This window comes from Etheostoma cragini, chromosome 14 (genome assembly GCF_013103735.1).
Source record: "Etheostoma cragini isolate CJK2018 chromosome 14, CSU_Ecrag_1.0, whole genome shotgun sequence".
NCBI classification, from domain to species: domain Eukaryota; kingdom Metazoa; phylum Chordata; class Actinopteri; order Perciformes; family Percidae; genus Etheostoma; species Etheostoma cragini.
Window position 1 is genome coordinate 20144195 of NC_048420.1, and position 23847 is coordinate 20168041.

At 38.5% G+C, this 23847-nt stretch overlaps 1 protein-coding gene across 1 annotated transcript in view; it reads right to left on the minus strand.

Moving 5' to 3' along the window:
• Nucleotides 1–9877: 9877 nt before the first annotated feature.
• The window catches only part of nudcd1 (NudC domain containing 1), a 34975-nt gene continuing 21005 nt past the window's right edge, over nt 9878–23847 (minus strand). Inside the window, 2 exon segments of the mRNA XM_034891615.1 lie at nt 9878–10611; nt 13792–13951. Of these exon segments, the coding sequence (XP_034747506.1) occupies nt 10322–10611; nt 13792–13951 (450 nt within the window). The 3' untranslated portion in view covers nt 9878–10321.

Here is a 23847-nt window from a genome sequence, read left to right on the forward strand (position 1 = left end):
GAAGATGAAAAGACGTTAAAGAAGAAGGGTGATATACACGAAGACGGCAACGAAAATGTCTAACTGGAGAGACAACGACATTTGGAAACTTCTGTCGGTAAAGGCCGATGCCGAAATCGTTAGACAAATTCAAGGAACAGCAAGAGACTCGGTTGTTTATGACCAAATTACAAAAAAACGGCTCTGTGATGCAGTCTAATCCGCGCCATGTCCTGTCTGCTGCACGCCAGACCAGGCGCCGGCCCTCATTTAAACCAAACAGGGTATTTCCAGTAAGTGAGAATGCATGTGACACAAACAATCTCCTGTTGTGTGCTACATGTGTGAAAAGCAAACTCCAGACTATGTCGGGACCTGGTATTTCAGACATTGTCTGGAGTTCATATGTGAAAAATGGCTTTTGTGTTGCAAAAAAAATATGTTGACATATTTCAGCTGAAGCAAAATAAAGTCCATCTAAGCATCAGTGTTCAAGTTGAAGCAAAGAGAAGTGAACGTTTCGGTCCGTGTTTTGTATCATGAAAACTGTGGATTTACAAACCATCGCTTTGCTCGTCTCGCTCTTTAGTTGCGAGAGCCGTCAGCGAACGTGGCTGGATGGACGTGTGATGTTTTCTGCCATATCAGTGATGTTTATGAATGTTCAAATCTGACACACAGGGGAATATAATTGGGCATCAGCAGCTAAGGAAGAGGATGCTCTTACACTGAAACAGTGGTTTCATTTATTACTATATGTGAAAAATGTTGAATGTTTGATTGTTGCAATACTGTACATGCCTGGAGTATCAATAGATTATTGTGTATATTGTTTCCTGTGTATTGAAAGATATTGTTATTTATAGTAACTATTCTGTTTGTCAGACATTATCTGTATATTGTTATTTGACACTTTTTCTTTCGTCATTGCCCATTAAAACATAAATATTATTTTGTGTAAAACTTGGAAGCTGCTGCCTTGCTCTCGCTTTTTAGAATAATGTGATCCTGTGAGTACTTTTGATGGTTATCTTGAAATTGATAATTTGTACATTTTATCTTTATGTCCCAAATAAAAATGTTTCCGGAATTAGAGTAGACGTTTTTTTCTTTTAATTTTCTCCCTTTGAGTCTACAGAAAGCATTCTCTTTTCCATTACTTTATCTGATGAGCAGTGACCCCTTTTATGGCAGCCTCGGCCCCAAGTGTCATATTCATGTGTGAATGGGCTTAATGGTGCATGTAGTGTGTAGTAGTCACTAAGGCTAGAGAAGCGTTATATATATGCAGTCCATTTACGTTAGCAGGAATGGGATTTAGTCAAAGGACAGGAGTAGGAAGATTCAAAATGACAAATCCAAAGTTGCTGAAATTAAACACCTTTCTTGGGCGTTCAGTGGATTAAAAAGACTACTAGCGAACAAGAGCCCTCCTTTAAGTGAGTGGTTGTTAAGACTAGAAAAGGACTATATAAAAGCAGTGCATTTAGTTTAGGCTACCATTTCTTTTTCTGCTTTTTATGTCTGTCTGTTAACTGATGGATGAGTGAATAGGTGATGTGAATCATCATCACGGCGTTAAATCACAGGCGTGAAGTGACAGGAGTGTGAGTGTTGTGTTGACAGATTGTGTTGCAGCGCCCAAATGGCCAAAAAGATCAATTAATAGCCTACATCTTTAAAGAGAAACCATTTTGATGTGTATTCACATCACTATACTCACTATTGTTAATAAATGGTGTATGATTTGATTACTTTGAGACACAACATATCATGTGGTGTTTGGCTGACAGATAGCTCCTTTGACACCTGACTTTGACATAATAGAAATTTAGTGATGTTTAGAATATAAATGTGTCAAACCACAAATTCCATCACATGCATCACTTTGAATTAGACAATGGCACTCATCTGCATACAAATGGACACCCTTCCTACATTTACCTTGAGAGAATATGTGAAGAAATAAACACTGCACTTCTCACCAATTAATGTAAATTATGTTACCATATCTAGTGAGCATCATCCAATATAAATTCAGCCTCAGAACAATTTTATCTGCTAATGTACTGCCAACGCAGGACTAAACTGCATGAGTGGAATGTTAAAAGGCTCCGTACAATTTCTTTGAAGTGTAAATATTTTTTTTATATGAGCCCTCCCCCTACCTGTTTATGCAGATGCTGGTCTGCTGTTGGCTCCAGAATCAGAGATGAGAGGCTATAAAGCACCTTAGAAAGAAGACGGACACCGAAGCTCAGCAATTTAGGCCTACTGCTGTAGACGGGAGCAAAACTTATTTTAGACACCTAAAGAAAATCTGTATCAGTTTGAACGTAGAAAAGTATTCACTGCTTTGCCTTGCTCAATAGCAGTGGGACCTTGGTGTTTAAGAGTTAGTTTGGATAAATACAAATACTTTCTTTGTCAAATGAGTCTGGTGGCTTTGAAGGGAGCATGTATAACAGCTTCAATTCCTCGTCAGAAAAGTAGTTAATACACTGACTATGGATAAGGAACTCATACAACTCTATCCTTTATCTTTACTACTCCCTGATGACCCTTGAGTCATGAAGATACTTCATCAAGAAAAGTGGCAGGTGATTACTGGCTACTGCAGAGCAGAAACACCATTGTAATTATCTATTTAACAAGGAGAAAATCAAAAAAACTGCAAATTACCACTTGAAATTATGCTCTTACATGACAGGCTATAATTTGCGGACAGTCTGCAGGATGCAGGTCTCGAGTTAGATGAATAACATCACTGCGCCTTGGAAAGTTAAAACACAGTGCACCTTCACTATAATATTAAGAACTCTGAATTTAACCTAATCAAGTGTCAAAACAGACAAGGTGCAAAAGAGGGACTGATGAAGTGAGAGTATAGTTGAGAGAGAAATACTGGAAGAGGGCAGGGGGGAAAGAAGGATGAGGGAGGATGAGCAGAGAGAGGAAACACATGCAGACAGGTAGAGATAGAGACTTTCTGGCTCATTACCTCTGAAATTAAAGTGTTTCAGCACAATAAAAAGAGGCTTGTTCTGTGATAATGGGACTGTAATGTTCATCAAGACACCCTGGACAGAGACAGCAACAAAGACAAGGAGTGGCGAAAGTATAATTACAGCTCTAGTGCAACAAGAGAGCATTATGAATAATTACACGTGGAAGAAAACGTACTGTCGAGTGGCTTTTCAAAGAGGGGTCACTTTTCCTAAACTAGTTTTTCCTGTCATACAGCTACAGTAATGACACCAAATTCTGTAAAGCCTCTCTGCCAAGGATTTATGTGGCTGTATACTTCAAGTATAAGGCTGACAACATTCTGTATTTTTATCATGCTCAACAAATCCCATAAAAGACCCCAAAACAATGATGAAATTATTCAACTAGAAGTATTATTGGTGTTGCCAAAGCCAGATATACTGCATTTTTATATTAATATATAACACATCAATGAAACACACTATGTGACATGTTCCACCCTCCTGTTGCTGTAAATTGTCACCACAGCTCCAACTGTCTATTAATCCACAGATGAAAAAAGTCCATAGCAAACCTGGCGACCTATTCTTAAAATAACACAGTGGTGGATTTAGTTTTGGTCTTTTCATGAGCTTTATTGACGATAAGAAAAATATTAAATATCACCAGCCTTATCCTTTAAAGCTGCTTTAATCAATACTTTATTTTAACAATGGGTCAAAAGAGAATAATAATAATAATAATAATAATTCATTACATTTATATAGTGCTTTATCATAGACACTCAAAGTGCTTTAAGGGGGAGGAATCCTCTAACACCACCCACCTGGGTGATGCACAGCAGCCTGACTACACCAGACACTCACCACACATCAGCATGCTAGTAAGGGAGGGAAACATATTTTTAGTGGTGGGGAAAACCGGAGAAAACCCACGCAGACACAGTGAGAACACAAAAACTCCACACAGACCCGGGACAATCAGGGTTCAAACCTGGTCCCTTCTTGCTGTGGGGCCACCGTGCAGAGATGTCTAATGTGGAAGGGGTCATCTTTTATTGATAACTTTTGTTAAGCTTTTTTTGTTTAAAGGATTAGTTTGAAATTATCAAGGAACATGCGTATTTGTTTACTAGCCGACAGTTAATTGAGAAGGTCAATTTCTCATGTGTGAAGCTACCACCAGAGGCTGTTTAGCTTAGCTTAGCATTAAGGCTGGCAATAGGGGGAAACAGCTAGCCTGGCTCTGTCCAAAAGTAATAAAATTCACCTATCAGCTCCTTTAAACCTCACTTACTTACACACCTTATGTCTTTGTACTCACTACTGTAAGCTAAGCGGCGATCATGTGATCTGTGTATTATTGAGGGAATGCAATCATATGTCTGTAATTACTATAAACAATATATACTTTGTAAACAAGACAACATTGACAATATAAATCTGTCAGTAAAGGTTACGTATATACTAACATATCTAAGCTCCCTTGTTTCAAGATGTTGCTGCTTTCCATTGTGTCTAACATTCACTGCCTGGTGAAGAAACAGCCGCATAACATCAATAAAATATAATTACTTTCCCTCCATGTACTGATCCCACCGGGGTGGATCAGTATTCATTACCAAAACAATGTACAATCAACTCAATAATAATTTACCTACATGATACTCCTTCTGAGAGAATATCTGCGTTTGTTTACTTTAATCGTTTAATCATTTAAAAAGGGGCCAATTACACCTGCAGAGTAAATCAGTCTTATCACGAGGAGCTGAGCTTTAATCAAGGACACTCGGGTACTCTTTAACGTTAAGATGGCATCATTACATTCTGGTACGGCACTCGATAAAGATATACAGTTAAAAAAAAGTGGATAATGCTCAAAATCCTTAGGAAAACTTTTAGTTCCATAATATCAATGCATTGGGAACACTGCACATTCAATTCCAAATCAAAACATGACCAAAATAGATCAAGTTTGTGTTCTACCTTTACAGAAAGTGAAGAAAAATGAGTATTAGGCAGTATTTACATCTTTCTTTACAAAGTCAAACATTTACTGTATGAACTGAAAAACGGCTCAAGGATTTGCTTTACTTTGAATCACCGCACTAATATTTAGTTGCATAACCATTATTTCTGAGAACTGCTTCACATCTGTATTGCATGGAGTCGACCAACTTCTGGCACCTGTGAACAGGTATTCTAGCCCAGACCGATTGAACTACATTCTACATTTCTTCTACATTACTGGGTTTTGCCTCAGAAACAGCATTTCTGATGTCCCCCTACAAGTTTTCTATGGGATTGAGGTCAGGGGATTGGGCTGGCCACTCCATGACATCAATGTTGTTCATCTGGAACTAAGACTATGCTTGCTTACTGGTGTGTCTTGGGTCATTATCTTGTTGAAAGACCCATATCCGAGGCATTTCCTCTTCAGCATAAGGCAACATGACCTCTTCAAGTATTTTGATGTATTCAAAATGATCCATGATCCCTGGTATGCAATAAATAGGCCAAACACCCCAGTATGAGAAACATCCACATTACATGATATTTGCACCATCCTGCTTTACTGTCTTCCCAGCGTACTGTGGCTTGGATTCAGTGCATGAGGTTGGTCGGACAAACTGTCTGCAGCCCCTAGACCCAAAAAGAAAAATGTTCTCTCATCAGTCCACAGAATGTTGCGCCATTTCTACTTTTGCCAGTCTATGTGTCCTTTGGCAAATTTCAACCTATTCTGTACATGTCTTTTTTTCAGCAATGGGGCTTTGCAAGGCTTTGCTTCACATAGCCTTCTTCAGATTGTAAATACTCACAGGTAACTTTAAGTCTTCTTTGGTTTTCCTGGAGTTGATCGTTGGCTGACCCTTTGTCATTCTGACTATTCTTCGAACCATTTTAATGGTAGTTGACTGGTTTTTCGTTCAGGCTTTGGATGCCATTTCAAGGCGTTTGAAATCCTTTTGGCTGAGGAGCCTATACTTTTGAGCACTTCTTTTTATATTTTCCCCTCTCCAATCAACTTTTAGTCAAAGTCAACTGTTCCTCAGAGCAACGTCTGGAACGACCCATTTTCCTGAGTATTTCACTGTGAAATACAGTACAACCAGCAAGCACAACATTTGCTTCCTTTCTTCCTTAAATATGGGCCACAATTGACACCTGTTTCTTTACAGATTCAATCACCTCACTAATTGAACACAGCACTGCTATTATTTTGAACATACACCTTTCAATTACAAATTTATTACAATATTCATTATTAATGAGCAGCATGCCTGTCATGACTGTTGGGTCTGTTGGTTTTGTATGACTCTACAACACTTACTAGTAAATTATTTGCCATGTAGAAATATTGTTATTATTATACAATACGGCAGTGCTGTGTACGGCAGCCCCGGCCACAGTGTATGAATGTGTGTGAATGGTGAATGTTTCCTGTAGATGTAAAAGCGCTTTGAGCAGTTGTTAAGACTGGAAAAGCGCTATATAAATACAGCATTTACATACAATTACCAAACAATACACTGAGACATAAGAACGCAGCCCAGGACAATAGTAATGCTTTGTGATGAATTAAAGCCCAATGCTCATTTCAACAATAAACCACAAACATGAGCAACAAACTGAGTAAAATCAATATATCTTAATAACGCACTGTATTAATTATGACAATGACTGCGTTGCACACTAGTAAGCTGGTTTTGATCATATTCAGGATATATACTATTAAACAAGAAGCCTGGTTACTCAGCTTTGTGTACACAGCCAACATTTCTGTCCTCAGCGGCTGAGCATGAACAACAATACAGCTCATCCTCTGCTTCCTACACCATTACTGCCGTTAGAATTTCACGTCATTATGATCCTATTCATTGTTTTACTGGCATACTGCTACATCACTTAAGTAAAAAAAAACTAAAAAACAATCCACACGCTGGCAGACAACAATCTGAAATATGTATAAAGATAAAAAGCGTTGACATGCCAGCAGCAATACTACGGTTTCTCTTCAAATACTCTTTTTCTCTGTGGAGCTCAGAATGTAACCCATAATAAAAACACACAATCTCATGACATTGACAGAGAGACTGTATTTTAAAGTGGATACCGATCCATTATGCATTCCATTGGGATGTAGGAACGATACATAGATGGTAAATAATCGTTCTCCCTTTGGGAAAGACTTAAAATAACATAATAATCACAATAAATAGCATTTTGCAATACACACATACTGTATACTGTATATACAGAGGAGTTGCGTAGCAATGTGTAGTACAACAGAAATATGGTGTTTTTTGAAAGTGAAACCATGTAAACTTATTCTGGTACAACCTCTAAATACATCAATAACCCTGAAAATGAGCATAATATGAGCAATTTTAAAACAATTTTTAATTGGAGAGATAACTCATGGAAGATTTTGATTAGATATTTAATATCACCACAGATTCAAAGTAAACATAAAAAAATAAATAAATAAACCAAACCAAACGGTAAACGTTGGAGATGATGTAGAGAAGAGAAAGTGAAACACAGTCATGTATTCTGGTCATGTAATGCTCTAAATGATTTCTGGGAACATTCAGTAAAAGGCATCATCAAAATCTTTGGCACCTTTGTAAATAAATACCCCGGTGTCTACCGATGAAACTGTGAAGAAAGACTTACTTAATAAGACCCACTTATTTTTTAAGGATAAGAGTTGCCGTAATTAAACACATAACAAGAAACGGTTTGAAAAACGACTAAACTAATCATGAACGGAAAGATCCGGTGAATGAAGTATAGGAAATGGAGAAGACTACTTTGCGAATCAGAAAATAAATGCATTTATTATTTGAAGAAAGATGTGAGAAATGGATTAAATGTGTGACAAACATAAAAGTTTTCTTTTTTGTTTTTCTCTTTCTCTCTTGTAGTTTCAATGTGAATAAACATGACATTTGTTTCCTCCTACTTAGTATTATCATTACTATATTTGTACTATATTTACTTTTTACTCATTTTGTGTTATCTAACTTTTTAGTTTTTGAACAAAGAAAGCCCAGTTTCATGACAAAGACTATTTTAAAGTGAGTACCTATCCAGTCTGACGTACTGGATCAGGAGATCCCTTTTATCAGAACGCACCAACTAGACTATCCACATGCATGAAACCACAATATGATTATTCACAAACACTTCCACTTAGGTCAAGGCATCCCACTGTGATGACACTGTTAGAAACGTGTTTAAAAGTTGAAACATTGCCTTCTCTGTTCCTTCCTTTGCTTTGTATTCTTTTGATATAACTTTATAGTGAGTGATATAAATCACTCATGTTTAAGTTAATGCGGTTGAGCTGTAACTTTCTTTCATTACTCAATTCCCTGTGGTCAGATGGCTCGATAGTGTTTTGTTCTCCGTGTCTGAGAACACACAGAGACCTTCTTTAGAGAAATTAGCAGCTCTGACAGGCCATTTTTACGTAATCTAAGGATACTGATACAGCCAATAAAAACAAGTGGTGCATTCTAATTGAATTGCACACCAATAATTCAATAAAAACAGGATTTTCCCAAGCAAAACATTGACTGAGAAAAGAGTGATTGCCCAGTCTATTGTGTGGCTTAGCGGAGGTAAACAAATCGCCTCGGAAACCAGCAGCACTCAGGAGAGCTGAGGACACAAATTGCAGATAGTCTTAAAAAAACGTCCTGATAGCGACTATTGTATTGTAAAGATAAACTGCCTTTGACTGGGACTCACGCTGATCCACTGGTTCCTTGGTTATTCCAGTTCACACAACACTGGCAATTTCAAGCTTTAATTAGTAAGTCAGAGCAATTTCTGAAGATTTGCAAGTTTTACCAAACAGCAAACACAGGCCGCAAATGAAAAAAACATCTATTTGCGGAACTATTTCTTAAAGGAGTCAAAGGTGATTTTGTGTTTTATACTCTTGCCTTTTTTGATCTAATCCTGCGGAAACCTTCATCTCTGTTTCTTCCCCATTTGTCTCTCGCCTTTTTGTTGTGTTGTAATCGAGGAAAATGCAAAAAGAAAAAAAAGTGGACCATCCTTTTCTTTCAACAATAAAGTCCATTAGTGTCTTTCTTGAATATTTTCATATCTGGTTGGTTGATTGGTTGAGTGGCTTTTAGTTTTAAGAAACACAGTTTCTTAAAATGGAAAAAGAAAATGTCACTGCTGAACAAGTGCAGTTTACCATTAGGATTTTGGCATTGCATAAAGATTTGAAAAATGTAGCTCATTCAAACCGCAGCTCATCCCGTGTTTAATGCTGGATGAAATGTTCAAAACTTTAAATATGAACTTTCTTCCATTATCTGTCCCAGGTTTCTAAAAAGCACATGTACTCTAGTTTAATATGTTAGAGTAAATATAAATCAGACACTATCTACTGTATTTATTGTAGGTTGTTCCCCAGTTGCTGTATAATAACTGTCCACTGCTCCTAATACTAAAATGGGTTAAGAATAAAGAAATAAACTTTCACTACATTGTACCTGTATGTGACTAATGACAGTAGTTGTCTTTATAAACATACTCCAAGCATGTATGAGAAGTGTAGCATTTCAATTTCAACCAACAACAAAAAAGGTAGCAAACGTGATTGAAATGTTAGGTGTCTTGAGATTAAAGGCTTCAAATCCATCCAATCGGTCCAAGATTGAGACCAATGCAAAAGGAGCCAGTGTGACGTGTGAAACACGTTTATGGAAATTTATGGAAATGACTAGCCTGTTTCATACTTCCACATCAATGATTGTATAATGAGCTAAGAAGAGGAATTTCCTCCACGTCCTCCCCCCCTTTGGACATCTGACAAAAACTACAACCAACCATCAGTGCAGCACAGCCAGTCTTCAGTAAATCAGTCACTCATTAAGATAAAAGGTTTAAAATTGTATTTATGAACCGGAATTCATGGCATCACAAATGTCTAACAATGCAATGAGCATTAACAAGGCACCACATATATGAAACATCCAGTATCATCAAATGTGATTCCCTTGACAATTATTTAATTAAACCCTGCAGAGAAATTAATTTCTTAATGACTATTCTGGAAACATTCAGTTCTAGTTTTGTTTTTATTTAGTTATTATAATAATTTGTCTTTCAGAACATGGTTCCTTACGTTTTGGTCTTATTGACATTTTGCAACACAGAATTCTTGTGGGAGGTGAGACATGGACACAAGCATTCAGTACAGACAACACAAATGTACACATGAGGAAGTTTTGTTTAGTTGTAGCAGATAATAGATCTTCAGTTTGGAATGATTGTTGGGGGAGGGGTGGTGAGATGAAAACATAAAACCGAACAGAGTCCCAAATCTAATTATTATTGACCTTTAGAACAAAGAGGTTACTGGAGGTCAGGATGTACAGTCTCTCATTGGTTGCCCTGAAGCCTAGGATTGGTTTATCGCAGTCCAGGCTGGCCACTTGTTGCTTGGCAACTTGTCCTACCTGACGGCCCTGCTTCCTGTTGAAGAGGACAGTTTCCACAGGCGACGGCTGTCGGTAGATGAATATTCGGCGGAGACATTCGCACAGTGAAGCGAAGGAGAAGTCTGGAGCGCATGTTGCAAACTTCTTATCCCGCTTGGATGCCTGGACGTAGCCTACAAAAACAGAATGGGAAGATAATAGAGATGCAGAGAGGATCTTTGACAGGAGCGTCCTGTTTTCACTCACGCCGGGATGCACATTCACAATTAGAAGCTGCCTAGGCGAAGAGTAATAACACACTTCCACTAGAGCAGTTGGGGTTAGTGATGTTGATTCACACACTTTTTACTGATCAAGTATGTAATAAATATTAAATTTAGTATTAGTAATTGCAAGTAGCTTGTCTATCAGTCACATATTCTCACACTCTCCTTTCAGGCTCTTGTAAGTGGTAGTTATTGCTCGTTTGACAGTTGAGCACCTCAGGGTTGGTTGGTTATTTTCTTCAAGTAAGAAACTAATTTTATGTAACTGTTAGGCCCCTACTGTCCCATCTATAAGGTTTAGGAAGGATTGGTCTGGCCACACAGTACAGTTTGTGTTCAGGTGCATAGTTACAGTGGTAGCTTTAAACTGCAGTACTTAAAACAAAAGGGATACCGTGCTAACAGAATCACTTTTCTTGTCTTTGGTGCACAGGTAATACTTAAAGTATTGAAAAGCTAAAATAGCTTGTAAAATAAGGTAGCCTAAATACTCAAAAAACTGGTCCTGAAAGCTTTGCAGACCAGGAATAAGTGCTTGGGTGAAGAAAAAGGTTTAAGTTCCTCAGACTATCATCAGTGTTTACGTATTCATGATTTTACGGTATTTACTGTAAATACAGGAGGCACATTAATGAGCCAGTGAAGTTAGATGAACGGCAGTAGCACTAAGGTAGCAGAGATATACTCACATATCTACCTCAGCACCAAATCCCCCCATAATCCTCCCCTCTCCCACATCAACTTCTGTCTTTCAGTAATTAAAACCTAGATGCTACACAACTTCCTCAAACTCAACAGCGATAAAACAGAATTCCTCCTCATAGGCTTCAAATCCACACTCTGCAACATCCAATAACCCCACTCTCACCATTGACAGGACCCTTGTCTCTCTTTCTCCCCAGGCCCGCAACCTTGGCGTGATCTTGGACTCCACCTCCTCCCTTGAGCCCCACATCAGTCATGTCATCAGACCCTCTCTCACACCCCTCTCAAAACCGGATTAGCCACCTCCTGTCCAAAGATTTCCCATCTGACACCAGGGTGTTTCAATAACAGAAGAAAGGACCTTTTTTCTACTGCTGCTCAACTTAGTCATTAAGACTAATGAGATTAGTTTTACAAAATAATGTTGTCCAGTAGAGCGTCGACCAGCACAATTAATACCAAAGTTATAATTGGGTTATGTAACTAATTGTAACTCTCTCAATTCTCTTAAAATCATGTTTTACCCAGAAATGGCTTTCATACATGAACCTAATGTTTGTTTTCAACGATGCAGGTCACATTTATTTACCTATATGAAAATATACAAACTTTGAATGATCCACTAAATGTTGGTTTAATAGACACCCACTCACATGGAAGGGGGAAACTATTTCTAAGACTGACAGTTCTTTCTATTACACCTTAACAAGGCTGATTTTGATGCTCAAACATGCATGTTTTCAGCCCATTGTCTCTCCGAGCCTCATTTGGACTCACTAACATACAGTAATTACTAAAAAGAATTCCCTGGGATCAATCTGGCCTCTTCAAGTGGATGATGTATTCCTAACAGGCAGATTGGTAAAACTCTGCGTGCGGTGTTCAATGAAAAAGACAAATGAAGATGTCAAACCTGTCAAAGTGAAAATTGAAATAAAACGTGTTCCAGAAGCCATCGTTAAGAAAAGAAAGATGAGTAGATGAATTCAATGAAGACAGAAATTGAAAGAGATGCGTCACTCGAACTGGGTACACTGGCTGATGGCCTGAGTATTTGATTTGCACTCTTGGAGTTTAGTTAAACAACGCTCAACCCATTGGTCAGTGCCTCAGCTAGAGGCAAACTATCATCCAGACCTCTTTAAATGGTTTAAATGCAGAGCATAGAAATCTGTTTATGATCCTATTTCCATACGTTTGTGTGTGTGTCCTTGTACACTACAGCGTCAGTAAACTCTCATGTTAATTACTGCAGATTTATTGCTGTCATTTGAAACATTCTGTTGTCTAGCCACTGCCGCACAGCAGCAGTAGAGGCATGACAGCGGATGTAAACAAAGTTAATTGCTGAAAGAATGAATAATTCAACTCAAGCTGCCATGATATATCAAAAATAGAAATTAAGCTAGGCCTCCACTGAGACTGCTGCTTACATCTTCAAACCACTCCCACATCCAGTGGTCTTGCTTTGCCTGCCCTTCCTCCACTGCGCTGGATAGGGGGGTCTGTCTAGTTCACACAGCGTTCTGGATGAGAGAAAAACTGCTCTGGTTTATTGGCATTTCTTTAAACTAATCAAAATCATCATGTACGGCGCTAATCACTGGGAAAAACCACGGTGCAGCTGCAAAATAGCCTTGGGAAGGAACTTGTATGTTCTAGGTACATGTACGCTCAAAAGTTGTTTTAGTCGTGCAACAGAAAACTTAGATTGGACAGATAGTCAAGCTAGCCGTCTGGACATACCCTGCAGAGACCTGAGGAGCAGGTAACTATAGTCCTCATAAAATCGACCGGATTTTAAAATCCCAACACAAACAAACGGATGGTAACCACCATCAGGCTATATAGTAAAATTCTGCAAAAAATTTCAGACGGCAACGGAGCAATCCAGGAATTGGAACGTCGTGGATATGGTCTACGTTCAGACTGCAGGCAAAAGTGGCCCAAATCCCAAAAACATTTGGGGTCAAGTGACCAGGTCAGACCTCTTCAGAACTAGTGTAGTGTAAGTAGTGTGAACACTCAAATCTAGCCCGGATCAGATTTTTTCTAATCATATTCAAAAGGTAATATGAACAATTGCAGAGAGAAACGCCCCGGATTGTGTAGTTCGCCTGCACAGATTTGACATCCAATGCTGGAAAGAGCACCGCTAAATGTTTAAAAAAAGTCAGTTAATAAAACTCCCTTGTTCTGCCAGCGGACTTTCAAGCCAAAGTCGACAGTTTGCCGTGAGTTTGTTGAAAAGCAGGTAACTGAACACACAACTTATATTCCAGTGGGACATTTTTTGACTAGTGCGACTTATACTCCAGAGCGATTTGTAGTACGGAAAATACAGTAAGCTGAAAAGTTTTTTGTTGTTGTTGTAGCTCTTACCTAAGGCGTTGAACGTGGCAATGTGTTCCCACATGTTACTGGGTTGGTCGGGACGAGGCTGCCACACCAACGCGTCCACATCATGTCTGAGGCAGAAACATGGCATTTCAGAGGGGTTCCCATCAACTGTGAACAGGTACTGATTGCTGCCTAGATTCACCTGGAGAGAGACAAGAGAGTTTTCCAAAATGCAATTTAGTAAAGATTTCTATGGCGATGTGATTGATAGATTTTCTGATGTGCCATGTTGTAATCTGTTGTGTGGCTGAACTTGTATTGATTTTCCATGTTTTCTTTTACTTCTATCCTACTTTCCTTTTTTCCCTCCTTTCTTCTTCCAGTTTTTTTCTTTTTTCATTTGTTTTCTCTTTCATGTTTTCCTTTCTTCATTCCTCTCTTTATTCCTACCTTCTTTATTTTACTTTTCTTTCTTTCCTTCTTCCGTCTTCCCTGCCTTTTAACTTTCTTTCCTTCCTTCCTTCTTTGTTTTTTGCTCTCCTTTCTTCCTTCGCTTCTTTCCTTTCCTTCCTCTATCTTTTTGTCTTCCCTCATCTTTTACAACGTTCCTTCTTTCCTTCCTGTATCGCTGGTTGGTTTTGCAAATACATAAAATGTTCCTGTGTGGGATCAATAAAAGTCTATTTTTCATGTCATTAATTAAAAAAGAAAAAAGAAATACAGGTTCCTCCACATATTTATTCCCATGTGGTTACCAATATAATAAAAATGAAAGATTACTGTTAAGGTTTCCATTTGAAATTCAGTGTGGCTATTAAGGTTGAAGGGCTTTACTGAATAGTTTGTGTTAAGAGCCATAAAGCCCATGTATTTGCCCAAAACTCAGTTCACTCTGATGGATGTACTTGACGTAATTGTATGTGTGTGGTTTGAAGCTAGTCTAGTCTGACACCCATTTGTTTTTGGACAGAACATGGCCATGGTGGTAAAATAATTGCTCCTCGACATCTGACTGTTCACAATGATCCTTAGTTCAGAGTCAACCCACACCCTGTGAATTCAGCTGCCAACATATTTTGGAGACAGTCAGGCAGCTGTGTCCTCCCCATCGCAAAACATACTTGACAGGAATTGACAGTTCAGCATAAAGCAGTACACATGTTGGTGGTTGATGGTTGTGCGCAAAGACAAGCCTTTTAGCAGGCCATCACGCCTCCACTTTAAACCACATTTTCTTGCCATTCTGTTTAGATTTTGAGCATGCGGCAGACGTTTGCTCATGCTTCAGTAAATCCTGTGTGTGAGAGTTGACTACTATCATGATTTGAGAACAGTAAAAATATACAAAAAATGAAAACAAAGAATAAGTATAATACAGTGTTAAAGGTCCAATGTCAAACATTAACCATTGTATTGTCTTCACTTTAGGGACCCTCTCGTACCTCCCGGGTCAAATTGACCCGTGACTTATTTGGAGTTTTAAAAGCAATGTGAAATAAATTTTTACCTCAATCTTTTACCAAATAGTGTCTTCATCTCAATTTCAAACAATTAGGATAACATATATGTTTAAGGAATGCAATCATTCTCTACTAGAACCCAATTAAAAATGGAAGTGTGATTGTTTTTTTGTCATAAGGTTATAATTCATGTTAAAAATCCACTATGTGATCATTCAAAGTCAAAGTCAAAGTACTTTTATTGGTCTCCCTAAGGAGAAATTTGTTTTGGACAATGAGTAAGTTACTTTGCTGCAAGAATTACAGACAACAACAAGCACAGGGTTAAAAACAATTAGAAGACAAATGTACAGTCAACATATGGGCACACACAAGGAGCTGTGCAAATTGCAGGTTAACAATTTTCTAAGTAAGATAAAAGCCACACTTCAAAACAATAAACAAAAATTTAATTCATACTTTCCATCCATCACAGTCACAGATATACATAAAAAAATTCATAGTCATACGTTCATCGCTGCTCATTAATGAGTTTAACTGCGAGAGGGACAAATTCACAATTATTCTAGTAGTCCAGTTTCTTCTGAAAATAATATTTTCATAGATTGACTACAGGGTTAGAGGGTTGATGTTTTACAAATTTTTATAGAAAATAAAACCAGACGGACCAGAAGTTGGCAAAATTCCTTTAGGGCTCTGGGATATTTGCAACAGCAATGTACCACAGATAAAGCTGCTCACACCTCTCAATAATTCCTGGTGTTTGCCTTCCCACCGTTATGCTTTGGGTTACGCTTTAGGGTGCTCCCCGGGTTGCCAGGGTCAAATCGCATTGGGGTGACTGGCGCAAGGAGGCTTGGCCCCCTTCATAAATGCTTGCAGTTCTAGTTTCAATTAAAACTGTTCAGAGTGTAATTGAGGGGATGTTGAGCTTAGCTGGTTCCATTTACTTCCATGTTAGGTAGTATGCTCCATATAACACAAACTGCACCTTTGCAAATGATCTGACAAAATTTCTTATGTGAATTTATTTAGCTTCTTAACAAGTTTGTTTCAGTATTCCCTGATATCACACAAACGTGTCAACTTGTTACATTCAGTCTGACGAGGCTTCCACTCCAACCAATTTCCATGAAGGAGGGCTTTTCACTTTTCCTTAAATCAATCCCTAGAGACCAACATATCCAACTAATGTTGGACACGACTAAACGTCATTTTAAGTAGACACTGACACATAGCCATGCCAACATGCTTGTTCTGCCGGGGGTTTAAAGAGTGGAGTGGACTAAAAACTATGTTGGCCGATATTGGGAAGACTTGCCATTAGTCCCTCCCGTGGTGTTGTTTGGCTAATCGCTAGTCCCCTTGGGGCACTCACTGGATAGATTTTTTCCAACCAAGAAACCGCTGCTTCATGTGATGATGGCAGAGAAATCAGTCAACTTGGTAGAGTGGGTATATTAATAAATCCGAACCCAGGCAATCCTGGACGCTAAAACGTCAAAAGAAATTGGTTTTATTTGATATTAGTTATTTATTTGATTATTTTTATTTTCAAGATTTTCAAAGAAATTTAAATTTTCATACTTGGTTGTGTGTCTTAAAAAAAAAAGTTGTCAGCATCATTAAAGATGTTATGATCACGTAAAGATTCTATACATAGTGGCTATAATAAAAAGTCCAAGAGGAAGTGTTGCTTGAGATACATTGAAAGAGTGAAAATGCACCAACTCAAAATATGCCTTATAGATATAATCTCATGGATAGGCTTTCATTCGGAAAAGAAATCTAGTACCATCTCGTTCAATATCTTAGACCTGAAATATAGTAATATTAGCAGCTCTTACTCATACATGCTGATGCTGAGTGGGAGTGTGTGTGGTTATATGCTCTAGGAATACAGTTATTGGATAAAGATTTGGGAGCTGAAAACTCTCTGCCACCTTAATTAAAAACTACATTGACCAGCTGCAGGATATTAAGATTTGCTTTGTCTTCTCCAATTCCAGAAATTTCAGTTGGTGTCCGAGCATTGTTATTGTATGTAATGTAATGGATTGCTTTACTCAACCTATGCCTGGCCTTAGTCTTGGGAAATAAAACCGTTTCCTCAGATATTCTGTGGCTTGTTAATGGTCAAATTCCACAAAAAAATCATCCATCATGAGGCTTTTGTCTCACTATTTTGCAGCACGTTTTCATATAGTCTCTGGCCTGCTTTCTGTGTCAGACGTACAGCAGTGTTCAATCTTACTTTACAAACCAGGGAAATCAGAAGAATCAAAACCTCTATCAAAGAAATTACTATTCTGCTTTAGTTTCTTTACAAAGCCAGTACGATTTAACTGCCAGCAGCCAAACAAAGCATCAGATTAAACTCTTAAGTCTAAATTCCTGCTAATTCCTATGTTACCTGCTAGACTGAAATGCGCTATTCAAAATACAGAGTGATTAAACACATGAAAGGGTAACCCAGTTCTTAGAGACCAGGGGATTTTTTAATTAAAGACTGTGGATGAGCTGGACACAGTGAAAAAAAAACTCTCAAGTGCTCTTCTGCATAAACTGTTAAATGTATTTAATGAATCTACATAGCAGAAACAGAATGGGATAAACACAGTTTGCCTTTTTGTCTGCTTTATACCTTGTGGCAAAGCACAAAGTTTGCTTGGGTGTAACTTGATTTGAGAAAAAAAGAAAAAAAAAAAAAGAAATTTAGAATTTTGCTTTGTTTACTGTGACATTGGAAAAGTCTATATTATTGATAAGTCATAGACACAGCATAAAGCACTACAGTAGGACTTTGTATAGACAAATACACAAAATAAATGATCTGTTTTCAGTCTGAAAGAAGCTTTTAGTGATTTTTTTAATGCTTTATCATCAAAGGGTCTGTAGAATTTTTAGATGGATGACAGAAAGCAAAAGCAAATGTATCTGAACACAGAGGCCATGTGTCTGTAATAACAGCTGAAATGCCAACTACCTGTCATCAACATCACCGATTCCGTCATGTTCCTGTGAGGCTGCTGCTCACTCGCCTTTATATTTGGAGGACAAAGCGATGTTTATTTAGACTCTCGCTTGCCTGAGATGCTGAACTTTTGCTGTTTATTTGACTGCAAAGATGCAAGTTAACAGACATGAAGACCTTCATATCATTCAGTCAGGAGTGTGATCATGATGATGTTCACTTTGCCTTTATCAATCTTTTTGACATCACATTTTATCATTGTCACTGTTGAATCAAAAGGGGAATAAACCAGATTTTGTATTTTACACAAAAACTCACTGTGTTAAAAAAAAGCTATCTGTGCTCTGTAATGGTAAGATGTTAATTGGCTTGCGGAGTCACACCTGTCATTTGCCATTGCCAACGCCATGAAAGAGATAAGTTTCCATTATGTTTTTATCATCACACACACTGTAATTAATTATGTTATATCAGCAGGAAGTAGGATAGTTAGCTTGGATTATCTCAACAGTCTACTGCCATGCTATTGACTTTGTGAGAATGTACTTCGGCACAGCTAACATGCTCACGATTACAATATAGCATGCTCATGTTTAGCAAATTATAATGTTTACCATGTGAAACATCTTAGTTTATCAAGTTTGCCTGCTGACATGTTCTAATTAGCAATAAACAAAGCACATAAGAGTAGGGCTGAGACGATGGATTTTTTCATACCGCGGTTGAAAAGCAAAACATTCTCGCGGTTTACCCCTTACAAGAGTAGCGTAAGTTAGAGAGAGAACGGTTGGGTGCCTTAAGCGAGGGACGTCAGTGCCAGTGTGGTTGCGCAAGGAGAGCGAGCAGTATAAGTGCCACTGTGAGGAACAGAGAGAGGAAAAAGAATGAGCAAAGGTGATGTAAAGTGAGATAAAAGTGAAAAATAAAAAAACAAGCTAGAGCTTCTCAAAGCCACGGTGGCTATATCTATTGTCAATACTGCCGGTAAAGTGAATGGCGTTACCCGTGAAAAAACATCGGCTGAAACCTTACAACATATGTTGCAGCCCGAGTGCAACACATCTAGCAGATGAGCTGACAGAGAGCAGAGCAGAGCAGAGAGGGCGACTCAGCAGTTTGCTAACTTGCTCTCTCTACCAATATAATCCACTCTGTTTTGGTCCACAAAACGTGCATGCAGGCTGAAATTCACCCTTGCCGTTTTATCTGGATAAAGCTAAACAGAAGGAAACTCCGCAAGCTGCAATGCTAATGTGCAATGGTAAACACCGCAGCTGTAACTAGGCATGGGAATCTCTTGGCACCTCACTATTTTTTTATGTACATTTCCATGAGTGATTAAAAACAAATTCTTATTAATCTGAGTGTTAGAGTTTGACATCTACATTACTTGTCACACACAAGTTTTAATGAAATATTTTGTGTACTGGAGGTTTTTATATTGTAGTCATTCCATGCTTAAGCCTTAAATATGATTGTGAAAGTCACCTTCTCTTACAGTAATCTTCAATGTCAGAGGCTCAGTCATGTTTAAAGGTGGAGAATTGGCTTCTAGAACATGAGGTGGTAAGATGTAATGTGTTAAAGTAGATGAACAGCCTTTATGTGTTTGCCTAATTATTTTAAGTGTGTCTTATTAGTATTTGTGTGTACATATACACAAAACATTTCTTTTTCCTTTTGGCCATTTTTTTTTTTTTTTTTTTCCTGCACTCTTACCTAAACTCTAAGTTGTTGTTCATTGTAAATTAAATGAACTGTTAAATAAAAATCAACACAAATCGATTATTAATTTATCAGAATCTAGCATTGAATCGTTCTAGAGAAAATCGCGATGCATCTAAGAAGAAAGATTTTTTTCCCCACCCCTAGCTGTAACATTAATGAGTCTACCTCAGCTGGGAACGGATAAATGTCACAGGTACTCTTGCATATACCCTAGGCCTGATAGTCGACAAGATTGAAATGTTATGTGTCATGGAACAGTGCGCTCCTCACATTTTTGCGGTGATGACGTATAGAGCTCAGACCCGCGGTATTGCGGTAATGTGGTAACCGTCTCAGCCCTACATCAGAGGCTGAAAGGAATGGTGCCAGATGAAAAGTCAGAGGATTACCAAAGTTATTTTACTTCAATTGGAGGGACTGTCTGCACCAAGTTTAACGGAATATAATTCAATCAAATTCATTCAATACTTTCACACACAAACAAAACATAATGAGCCAAATGGTGTTTGGGCTCTTGATAAGTGAAATATTTGACCTGCTGGTGGAGTCAGCAGGAAAAAAGTCAGAGGATCACCAAAACCATTAGGATTCATCCTCGATGCACCATGGATGTCTTTACCAAATAATAATATAGAATGGTTCATGTGTTTCAGAAAAAAATGTCTGTAAACATTGCCATAACAATCCCTTCAACAGATATTCCAGTAAGGATCAACGTGGTGGACCGACTAACTGCTATTTATATCCTCAGACTGACGCTGCAAGTGTAGCTAGAAATATTTAAATAGGCACATTTGCGCACACATGCAGATTGCACATTGCATCACATGGCGCAAACGCACATTACTTTCATTTAATAAAATTTTCTTTTCTTTTTTTTTTTTAGATACAATATCCCTGTTGTATATAACCGATTTTTAATGCTGTTATTGGTAAATACAAACTGTACACTTTTTTAAAGTTTCCTAAAGCTTATTTTTCAAAGAAAGCCTTGACAGCCAAAGCCTGCAGTAAATAGATAACAGATATATAGATATGCTCCATTGAAAAAGAAAAAGGTATTACACTTATGGCCAGTGGATATGACTCACAGCCTCCCTCTAGGGAACACTGCTTCTTTTCAATTGGGATTGGAACCGAGGAAAAGCACATCGACAAAAGGTGCCATATTAACAGACGGTCACAATTTTTAGCTGAAAGGTTTTTATATATTATATATATATTATATATGAAAAAGTGTTGGTTTTATTACCGATCCCTGGTTCTAGTCTGCAAGCTCGCTTTAGTGGCCAGAAGAAAGTGAGTGACGGTGATTACCTCACTGCTACTCCAGATCGGAGCCGTAGGAATAGGTTGTGTCACATTAACATGTTGAAAATGTACCATGAGCATGAGGCTGGTCCTGGCCCAGACAGTGTGACATCTACTCCGGCAGGTGTTATTAGTGTTGTGCCTTTGGCTGAGTTGCCCAGTAATAATCTGGTTAAATCTGTCCTTGTGTGTGTGTTGGTGCTGTCCAGTGATGAAAATGTTGACCCTGCTGTACTTTCTGTGGCTCTGACCCCTGGGGAGGATAAGGAGGATGTTGTTGTTCCATTTACAGCAGTGGTACAAGGCAGGTTACAGTACTCAGAAATATTAAAACCAGCTTGATTCTCACTTAGTCCACTTACAAGACACTCAACATGCTGATATTGTGAACCTGATTGTGTCACATAGGCCACTGTCTTTGGACGTACCTTCATGACTATCCTGCAACACAACACTGATGTAGGTGATTCTGCACCGATTAAGCAACGTGCATATTGTGGTAATCCTTATAAGCGTAGATGTTTTATGGGAGAGATTGAGTACATGCTTGACCATGGTATTGCTGAGCCTAGTTTGAGCTTGTGGAGTTCACCCTGCTTGTTGGTTGATAAATCTGACCGTTTATGCACTGATTTCCGAAAAGTGAATGCGATGGCAAAACCTGATTGCTATCCTCTGCCTAGAATGGAGGATATGTAACTAAGCTTGATCTACTAAAAGGGTACTGGCAAGTTCCACTAACTAACCGAGCTAAAGAAATATCCGCTTTTGTAACACCAGATGATTTTTTGCAGTATCAGTGATGGCTTTTGGGATGTGCAATGCACCCGCGACCTTCCAGAGGCTGGTTAATACTGTATTGTCTGGTCTCTCTGGCTGTGAAGCTTATTTGGATGATTTGATAATAGACTCAAATTATTGGCAAAGTCATGTTCACCAACTAGAGGAAGTCTTTGGGCGGCTTAGTAAAGGGAACCTAATGCTCAACCTGGCAAAGTGTGACTTTGGTCAAGCAACCTTGGCCTATCTGGGAAAAATTGTGGGCCGAAGTGAAGTACGCCCAGTCCAGTCCAAGGTGGAGTCCATTTTGGCTTTTCCAGTTCCTGGTTCCAGACGAGAACTCAGACGTTTCCTAAGGATGGGCGGATAATACAGGGGGTTCTGTAAAAACCTTTTGGCCGTAGCTGCATTATTAACTGACCTGCTTAGTGTGGTCTGATAGATGTGACTATGCTAAAATCTGTGCTTGCAGCGCCAAATTTTGATCGGCCCTTTGAATTGATGCAAGTGAATTCTAGGCAGGAGCTGTTCTGCTCCAAGATAGTGCTGATGGAGCTGAACATCCAGTGTCTTACTTCTCAAAGAAATTCAATCTTCATCTGTGCAAGTACACTACAATCTAGAAAGAAGCCCTTGCGATGGTTCTGGCATTGTTCTGGAGCCGACAGCCCTTGATTGGTTGGCCCGGGCTTCTTCCCTTCTTTTGGGCATACCTCCAGACTCCCATAGTTTTGGTTTAATTAACCTTAGTTGTAAATAAACTTTGCATTACTTAATTCATACTTGGTTGTGGTATTTGATATGTTGAATGTCTCGATGGGCCTAAGTTGTGTTTGTATGTGGTAGTGGGCAGGCAAGCAACTGAAGCATTTAGGCGGACAAAGTGAGGCAGGGGAGTAAAGAATAGAAAAGTAAGGCTTCCTGGATGAGATACAGATAAAACACAGGGAAACATCCACCAACAGTCACCCACATGTAACAAACTACCCCAACTGTTCTTCGAAAGGCTGATGGTACAGGTACAATTCTAACCACCTCATTTAAGGGAAGCAGCTCCCCTTTGCAGAGTAAATGGAGGGAGAAACATTAAAGGCATCACCGCCTGTGAAGAAACACTGCACCTCGTATTCAATACTCATCATTAGCCTTTTATTACATAGTGAAAGGGTTTGTTTGACTGTGGAATTCTTAACCGTAAATTACTTTGTGCAAATGAAACTGAGAAACTGAAAGAGGCACATCAGTGATGGACATACACTAATGTCCACAAATGAATAGAGCTTTTTATAAACTGCAACAAAAAAAGAGCTTAAGTTTGTTATTGCGTCTCTAAAAACTTACGTCATGGAGTTTGAACGTGTACATGTCACTTTCTCAGCAGAAATATTAGTTGAACCCATGCAAATAAGTCTAAAGAACTGTTAATAAATACCCCTGTACTTTTTAACTGTCAGCCTGTTTTCTCCAACTAAAATAGATCACATTCTCTCCACGAAAGACTCCAACATGTGACATGTGTTTTTCACTTTGAGACCAATAATGCCAAAAGAATTTGTTTTCTTATAGATTGTTGGAGGGTTGCAACAGCCTCCCATCTTCCTCAACAATTGCCGTTTTTGAGCAAAAATCTCCCAGATCTAGATGAGTATAGTAGAAAAACCTTGAATTGTTCAGTAATTTCTTTGAATCTGATAGCACACAAAAATCATTCACAACCCAAAATGTTGTGTTTTTCTACAGCTGTTATACGTTGTTCGGGAGGCAGAGACCGTCTCCACATTTAAGAGTAGGCTTAAGACTTTCCTTTTTGATAAAGCTTATAGTTAGGGCATAGAATTGAATATT